Source organism: Hipposideros armiger, unplaced genomic scaffold (genome assembly GCF_001890085.2).
Source record: "Hipposideros armiger isolate ML-2016 unplaced genomic scaffold, ASM189008v1 scaffold_48, whole genome shotgun sequence".
Lineage (NCBI taxonomy): Eukaryota > Metazoa > Chordata > Mammalia > Chiroptera > Hipposideridae > Hipposideros > Hipposideros armiger.
This window is the reverse complement of record NW_017731398.1, coordinates 942987-952252: the sequence shown is the minus strand read 5'-3', so window position 1 is coordinate 952252 and position 9266 is coordinate 942987. Positions and strand designations below refer to the sequence as shown.

The 9266-nt window shown below is 37.3% G+C and overlaps 1 protein-coding gene across 4 annotated transcripts in view; it reads left to right on the top strand.

Moving 5' to 3' along the window:
- The window catches only part of BLM (BLM RecQ like helicase), a 66307-nt gene that overhangs the window by 35026 nt on the left and 22015 nt on the right, over nt 1–9266 (top strand). For 2 of the 4 annotated variants that reach the window (XM_019640251.1, XM_019640252.1), the window contains 3 exons: nt 1722–1828; nt 3199–3359; nt 8589–8784. In XM_019640251.1, the coding sequence (XP_019495796.1) occupies nt 1722–1828; nt 3199–3359; nt 8589–8784 (464 nt within the window). Of the gene's footprint in view, nt 1–1721; nt 1829–3198; nt 3360–8588; nt 8785–9266 lie in introns of those variants that run through there. The other 2 variants (XM_019640253.1, XM_019640254.1) reach the window with 2 other exon arrangements.

Below are 9266 nucleotides of genomic sequence, written 5' to 3'. Positions count from 1 at the left end.
AAAAACGGGGCAGCAGTAACCAGCAGGATGTCTTGGCTGTAGGAACACTCTCAGATCAGCCTTTTAGGAAAAAGGACATGTGAAAATGGAGGATCTAGAAATCAGTTCCTTTAAAACTGTCATTGCTCATGTGCCTTTAGGAATTCTTCATGAACCCCTAAGGGTAATGATACCCCAATTTTAGACCACTGATTTAAAAAGAAGTTGGACTGTGGTTTAGAACTCTGAAGAGAGGTCTAAGCTGGGGGCTGAAGTTGGGACTCCTGGGAATGGTATCTGGGTGCATGAGAGTGTGGTCCCTGAAGAATATAATGTAGGGGGAGAAGAGTAGAGCCTAGCATTTGGGGGCTGATTGTCACTTAAGGAGTAAGCCAAGGAGGAAGAGGAGATGGAGAAATCAGAGAGGTAAAGGGAATGTAAAACTGTGAGAGCTGATGGAGGTTTTCAGTAGGATAGCCAACAGCGTGGAGGGACAGAGGTCAGAGGATGAGGTCTGAAAAAAGAGCAGTGCGAAGACCAAACACAGGTGGAAGGTTACTACAGCTTGCGTGGCCTTCTTACCTGTACAGAGGCCCCTCAGGAACACGGCTGCCCTCCACATGCGAGGCACCTGGATTTAGCTGCAAAGACAGAAAGCCAGTGGTTTTTGTTCCCCACCTTTCCTCCCTCTGGTCCCCATCCCCTGTAATAGCCTCCTCACCACGGGTTATTGCCATTTATGGGCTCTGTTTCCTTCTGTCAACCCAGGCAGAGAGGTCTTTATGCCCTTAGAACCTTAGCTTGTTCTACAGTGTTCTCTCTCCTTCCTGTGGACATGTTGGAAGGGAGGACAGTGAAGGATCCCTACAGGGCCAATGACCCTGTGACAGTTCCCTCACTTTTCTTTAGTTTTAAAAGCTTTGATAAAACAATTTTGGTAGAACAGTAGTGAGAAAAACCAGCAGGGAAGTGATGAGAGTGGAAATTGGATATATGGTTAGTCGGTTGGGGGCGTAAATATCTTCTGAGAAACTTGCCATGGGAGGGAGAGAAAGAGGTGGGCTGCCAGCTGCAGTGGAGTACAGGGTCAAGAGAAGCTTTGGTTGTTTTTAGGATTGGCTGTCTTAGAACATATTCAGAGACAAAAGGGAAGAATTCACAGAAGAGACTGAAATACAAGAGAGGAGAAAACGGAGAGGAAGAGCTTCCTGAGGAAGTGGGGTACCCAGGGCAAATGAGCAGAGAGAGAGAGGGACACACCTGCCTCAGCGTTCCCCACAGTGACCTGCGCTGTGTGGGACCTGAGCTCCTGCTGCCCTGCAATCAACTCCTGATGTACACAGTCAAAATTTGAGAAAGCTGGTGACCTAAAAATGTGTGTTTTCTCTTATGATTTTCTTAATCTTTTAAGTAATGTTTTAGCTATCTTCTTTTAATCAACCATGTCTTAGAGACTAGGCTCCTGACTTGTCTGTCCTTTCTGCGTGTTGTTCCCTTCTACAGTCCTCATTTTTTTTTTATCTAGTCACACTGACACCCGCTCCTTGTCACCATTCTTTTTGTTAACCTTTAACCTAACTTCCATTTCAGTGTTCTATTATGTAAGCCACCAGTGACAATATTCAATTTAATACAACTTGATAATTAGGTTTGCATTGTGGAAAATCCGTATTTAATTTTTGAAGGTGGTTAAGACTATAGTTTCTTTAATAACAAAATTTTATGTTTGGGACTTCTTTTAGGTTTACCATGAGTTTTAACAGACATAATCTGAAATACGACGTGTTACCAAAAAAGCCTAAGAAGGTGGCATTTGATTGCTTAGAATGGATCAAAAAGCATCACCCACGTGAGTACAGCCATGTGATGAATTATGTCTAGAAGTAATAAACAAATGTCTTTTTAGTACCACAACAGAATATATAAAATTGAATATTAGACATTTCTCATTGTGATAGCACTGACTTGCTATTTATAGAGTAGAATATTGCAACTCTCTCAATTCTGGAAATTGTAAAATCTCATTTGGTTTGATAACAGTAAACCCTAACATAAAATATATTAAATATTCCCTCCTACATCCTGTATTATAATTTGTTTTCAATGCCTTTCTTCTGGCTTCTATCAGTGTATGAATTATACAGGTCTTTGTTTTAGTGCCTTTTTCCAAGTGTGTCTCCCTTTAAGTTATATTAATTAAACTAAGATTCCGAAATTCATGGTAGTTTTCCATGCATGTAACAATCCCCTTTCCACTTTTCCAGGGAGAATTTTTTTGTTAAACATCTTTATTTCATTTTTTAAAAACTAGTGTACATATTTGTTTAAACAAATCAAACAATGCAGAGATAGACCAGGGAAAAGTCAGTAATTTCCCTCTCCAGGCTCCCCTCTGCCAGGAGACTAATATAAATAGTTTACTGTGCATATCTATACCTTTGGCTCTGCCACAGAGAGATGACTTTTTTTTTAATACCTTTTATTTTCTAATTTAAAAAATAACATTATATATAAAGACAACAGTAAATATAATTCATGTTCTTTGAAGAAAATTTAGAAAGAGACAAAAAGAAAGCAAAAGACAAACCTTACCTCAAGATAAGTCACTGTTATCATTTTGGTTTTTTGTGTGTGCAGTTTTCTTTCTATTAGCATGCTATATGTACCGTCTTTCTATCCTTAACCTGTTTTATATCTTGAGCATTTTCCATGTCTTTTTAAAAACTTAGAGAACACTTGATAGTTATATTTTATTTCATAATTTTTTTTCTTAATTATTCTCCTAATGTTGGCCTTTAAAATTTTTCTAATTTTTAAAATTATAAATAAAACTTTTTGCATAAGTCCTTATACCACTTCATTTTATAGATTAGTTTCCTAGAAGGAAACTGAGTCAAAAGGTAGAAGCATTTCTAGAGTTCTTGATATATATTGCCATGTGTTTCTACAAAGTTTCTATAAGGGGGCCTTCCCATTTTCTAGCCAGTGTGCAATAGAGCCCAGGGTTTGTCCAGATCCACTTCAGGAGTCATTCGGAGGGATAGGAATCAAGGTCAAATCTTGTCATTTCCAGTGCACTTGAGCTTCTTGCTTGACTTATTTTACTTACGTAATTTTCCTCTACTACAAGAAAACTATGGAGGTCAATATATGGTTCATGTATTTCTAACAGCATAATGTAAATTGTTATTTATGTTATAAGTCCTCATTTCTTGGCAGATGATTCAGGGATAATTTACTGCCTCTCCAGGCGAGAATGTGACACAACAGCTGACACCTTACAGAAGAATGGTCTCGCTGCTCTTGCTTATCATGCTGGCCTCAGTGATTCTGCCAGAGATGAAGTACAGCACAAATGGATCAATCAGGATGGCTGCCAGGTAACATTTTTTAAGTTAAATAAATAATATTTATAGTATATAAGCAAACTTGCACATGTAGAATGAAAATTGTTTTTACCGTAAGTAGCAAACATCAAAATAAGACTGAAATTGACAAAAACAGATGGTTTTTAAGACTTGTTTAAAGTTTCAAGGTTCTTTTTTCTTACATCAAAAAAAATTTTACTGCGATGTAATTCATATACCATAAAATTCACCCTTTCAAAGTTTGCAAGTCAGTGGTTTTTAGTATAGTCACGAGGTTATGCAGCCATCACCACTAATTCTAGAACATTTCATCATCTGTAAAAGAAATCCCATGCCCATCAGTAGTCACTCCCCAACCCCCATTCCCTGGCAACCACTAATCTGCTAACCGCCACTAATCCATCTTTTTAGGTGTTCCTATTCTGAACATTTCATATAAATAGAATCATACAGTATGTGTTCTTTTGAGACTGATTTCTTTTACTTATCACAATGTTTTCAAGATTTGTCCACGTTGTAGTGTGTATCAGTACTTTATTCCTTTTTGTAGCCAGATAATGTTCCATTGTATGGCTATGAAATAGTTCGCTAGCCATTCATTAGCTGGTAGATATTTGGGTTGTATCTACTTTTTTGTTATTGAACATTTATGTATAAGTTTTTGTGTGAACATGTTTTCAATTCTCTTGGGTGTACAGGAATGGAATTGCTTAATCATATGGTAATCCTGTGTTTAACTTTTTGAGGAACTGCCAAACTGCTTTCCAAAACAGCTACAGAATTTTACATTCTTACCAGGAATGTATGAGGTTCCAATGTGTCTGCCTCCTTGTTAACACATATTACTGTCTGTCTTTTTTACTACATCCATACGAGGATGAATTTGAGGAAAATGACATAATTTTTTTATAGACTGTGAAGTTTTCAGCTCATGCACACACAAAAAAATCATTACCCTGAAGATAAAGAGGAAAAATACCTCTCAAAGTTATTTTTTAAGGGAAAACAGAAGAAAGTCTTAGAGAATATCAGTCTAGTATCCTCAGAAAGATATAAGAAGACTTGACTTATATGAACTAGAAACAGTTTGCCCTAAGATCACAGGCTGTGATGAAGGGAGAAATAAAAATGTAGTTCATTCAAATAAGGAAATTCAAGAAAAACAAAACAAATAAAATTATATATCAAGATACAAATGGTCTAACTCAGTGCAGACATTTGAATCAATGATGTAGTAAATAACTTGAGAATGTGAAGAGAAAAAACAAATATGATATTTGTTGGTGACAGGGAGTAGAGGTTTAGTCCAAGAATAATAAGTGTACCCAAGGAAAAAATCAGGATAGCTGAAATAGATACAGTAGTCAAATGTAGTATAAATAAATATATAAATATATAACAAATTTAAAAGACAAAAATCACTGGGGAAAAACTTACATGTAGACATAGTTCAGCACTTTGATTTGTAAAAGCTAAAAAATTATATATTTATCAAGAGAAATAGTTACTCTATAAAGAACAAAAACCAGACATGCCTGAGACTGTTTAATTAAATTAAAAAAATAGGAACATGGGCCCGCCGAGTGGCACATTGGTTAGGAGCTGGCTTGGGACGCCAGCTCTGGGCAGCAGGGCCCGGTTCAGGCCCCACATGAGGGCCAGTGACACTGCCCTCTACAGCTAAGATGCTGAACAACAGCTCAACCTGGAGCTGGGCTGCTGTGGGTCGCCGGAAGCCATCATGAGCTGCCGGCAGCCGGTGTGAGCTGCCAAGAGCTGCGGTGAGCCGCCATCCAGAAGCCAGCGACTGATCTGCCTCACCCGGCCAGTGAAGCAACGTCCTCCACAACTAGACTGAAGAACAAAAGGACAGCAACTTGTCTGTTCCCCTCCCCCAATTCCCCAATAAAATCTTTAAAAAAAGAAAAAATAGGAACAGACTGTCTTTAGAACCAGAAGCGGGAAGATTAAGACTGAAGAATTTCATACCCAGCTCATTGTCACTTATGTTGAAAACAACAGAACTTCAGATATGTAGAAGTTCAGAAAATATATTGCTGATTTATCTTCACTGAAATCATTACAGATGTCAATCTTCCCAAATTATATATTTTATCAAAATTCAAGGTTTTTTTTTCCTTTGATAAACTTTCTCTAAAGTTTTCTGAGCAGAATATTCACGTGAAAATAACGAAAAGAATTTGTCAAGAAAATAATAACATGTGAAAACTGGCTTGCAATACATTATAGATAGATCAATGGAAAAGAAATCTAGAAACAGACTGGAAAACATGTAAAAACAACATATGATGAGCAACACATTAAAAATAATGAGGAAGGGAAGATTATTCAACTACTGGTACTGGTTACCTAATGTGGGGACTCATTCTGGGTCCTCATGTCAAAATGAATGACAGGTAAATAAAGGTATTGGTATTTTTAAATGTATGCATTCTGAGTAAAAGAGAACCTAAACTTAAAAACAGCCCAAAAGGAAATAATCACTAAAAATGATTAAAAACCTAAAGAACTCAATGCTTTTGTATCAATAAAATTAAAGGTAACAGCAAAGTAAGAAACGTATTGTTGGCATTTAAAACATAGTGAAGAGACTGTAAAAATTTTATAAGAAAAACATGAGTCTTAAGTAATAAATTACCAAGAGACTATTGGATAGGAAGAACTACAAAAAGGCTAAATTCAAATTTTTTTTAAAGCGCAGCTTTGCTAATAATCAAAGGAATTCAAATTTAAAACAGTAAGAGATCGTTTTCACCTCTTATATTAGCAAACGTTTACTAACTGTTGGAGACAGTGCTATAAGAGGCGGATGCCCACGTGCTCATGATAGCCTTTCTGGAAAACAATGTGGTGGATGACTCTGTCAAGAGCTTCAAGTCTGAAATGTGGCCATGGAATTTACATCAGTGTTATCTTTAATAGTAAACATCCTAATAGCTATTTACTACTGAAAAGCCTAAATGGAAATAGCCTAAATGTTCTGAGAGAGTGATTGGTTACACTATGGTACTACAGTCCTGCCATTAAAAATGATTTATGAATAATTTTTTAAGGATATGAAAGTGTTCAAATGTTAATGATGGAGAAAGGTGGTGAAAAATGAAATTTAAAAGTGTGTAGTCTCAACTATAAAAAGGAATCAAAGAATAGACAAGAAAAAAAGAAGCCTATTTTTTTCAAGTTCTTTAAATCTTTTTATAATATACTATAAATATTCTACAGTATACATGCGTTTATATATAACACTTTGATAAAAATATGGTTTTAAAAATTGGTGCGTTTTTTTTCTTTCTTTTTTTAATAATTGTTTTATTTTTCAATTACAGTTGACATACAATATTATATTAGTTTCAGGTGTACCACATAGTGGTTAGACATTTATGTAACTTACAAAGTGATCACTTGATAAATCTAGTACCCACCTGACACTATGCGTAGTTATTACATTATTGACTATCCATCAGTGGAAGAATGGATAAAGAAGAGGTGGTACATATGTACAATAGAATATTACTAAGCCATTAAAAAGAATGAAATCTTGCCATCTGCAACAACATGGATGGACCTAGAGGGTATTGTGCTGAGTGGAGTAAGTCAGACAGAGAAAGACAAATGCCATATAATTTCACTTATATGTGGAATCTAAAGAACAAAATAAACAAAACAGAAACAAACTCATGGATGCAGAGAACAATTGCCAGCTGGGAGAGGGGTTTGTGAGGGTGGCTGAAAAAGGGGAAGGGATTAAGAAGTACAAATTGATAGTTACAAAATAGCCATGGAGTTGGTTTTGTTTTTTAATCTAATTGTTTCTCAGACCAACTAATCCAACTGGACAGCCTTAATAGATATGTGAGAAGAAATAAAACTTGGTTGAAATGATTGAAGCCTAAAGTTTTAAAAGCAACACAGAAAAAAGGAAATAACAACTGAGCAAAGCCAGTTTTCCCAGTTATAAGCAATAAGGGCTTTGGGATTTCAGAAAAAGTTGGCATCATCAGTGACCTTGAGCCATGTGCTGGGAGACACACCCGGGCTTCTTGGAACCCCATGGGTCACAATCTGTGGGCCCGTGGGCTTGGACATCTCGCTCCACAGCCTCTCCACCTGCTCTCCACCACTGGAGGCTATGGTAGACCGCCTCTCTCCAAGGAGATTTGCCTTTGATCAAAGCACCATAGCTGATTAATCTAGAGTGCAGGCTGCTGCCATTCCCAGCACTGATGAATGTACTCACCTGCCATCTACATGCTCCATAGTTTCAGTCCGTTTCTCTGGCACTCACAGTTACTGAAACTATGGCATTAGCCTCAGTCTGGCTGCCAGAGAGTCCAGTTGCTTTTCAAATACTGTGCTTGCAGTAGCAACTCATTTATTAAAGTGCTAAAGGCAGACTTGCAGCTTTATTTGTATAGTCTAATCTTTCCTGGAGAAAAAATGTTTTTGTCAGGGTTAAATAGGTCCAAAATTTGCACCCGAAATGGATATTCTTGAAAATGATTTTTTACTAAAAACTTTTTTATCAAGCTTTTGAAATTTAACTATCATCTTGCTTCTACTAAGTGATTTGCATAGGCCAAGATCGATGAACTCCAGCCATTTTTTTTTTTTTAGTATAAGCAACTCTCAGACTTTTCCCCACATGAGTTCCAATAAAAATTTCATGTTTTGACTTTGAAATCAGCTGATGAATAAAAGGAGCTGGTGTATGATCAGCTACTGCCACTGGGAAGACAGATGGTAGGCACTGGAACAGGTGAGAATGCCGTTGTTCCTGAATCATTGGAGAAGCTGGCAGCAGTGACCTCTGAAACCTCAAGCCCGGGGAACCCCTGAGCTCCTGCATAGCACATTTCCAATCACTGGCCTGGATATCCTGGCTGTGTGAGCAATGCCCCTCACACCTCCATATCAAAAACATAAGAGAACAAACAGTGACAGCACATGGAGAGGTGACTGCTCTTGATTCTGGCTCCCTTACATGATAATACCAAGTCACTCCGAGCTTCTCCGCCTTCTTGGGTCTTAATAGAACTGCAAATTGTCAGTGTGAAAATCTCATATTAGTCATGCTAAATAACGGAACGAAGTTAAGATATTAGGTGGTTGTATCGAGTACATGTTAAAGTAAAATAGAAGATAAAGCTTTTAGAAGTATCTGTTACTAAAATGTTCCTTTAAATGCATTATGAGTCTAATGGGCTTTTGCTCTTACATCAGGTTATCTGTGCAACAATTGCCTTTGGAATGGGGATTGACAAACCCGATGTGCGATTTGTGATCCACGCATCTCTCCCTAAATCCATCGAGGGTTACTACCAAGAATCTGGCAGAGCTGGAAGAGATGGGGAGATATCTCACTGCCTGCTTTTCTATACCTATTATGACGTGACCAGACTGAAGAGACTTATACTGAGTAAGTCCTCTTCATTCTTGAGATAGTAGTAATCTACTCCTGCTATTGTGGTACTTCCGGTCTAGTTTTCCTTAAATAGTCATAGAAAAATAGAGGTGCTTATATGCATATAGAAGTTGTATTTTAGCTCATTTTTATGATAAAAGTGTTACATGCTGATTATATAAAACTCATATGGTAGACACGTATCAGACAGATTTCCAAACCATGCCTTGTATACACTCCTGCCCCAAGAAATTATTCCTGTTTCCTTTCTGTCCTTCCAGACCTAGTTTTTGCAAACATGGTTGCATATAACACATTTTTCAAACATGCAAAAAGGTCAAATGGGAAAAATAATGAACTCTCATGTGCCACCATCCAGGTTAAGAATTAAAATAAAACCTCGCTGTCTCTCTCTCTCTCTCTCTCTCTCTCTCTCTCTCTCTCTTTCTCTCTCTCTTTCGGTCTGTCTCTCTAATGATACATGTTGTATTTCTGCT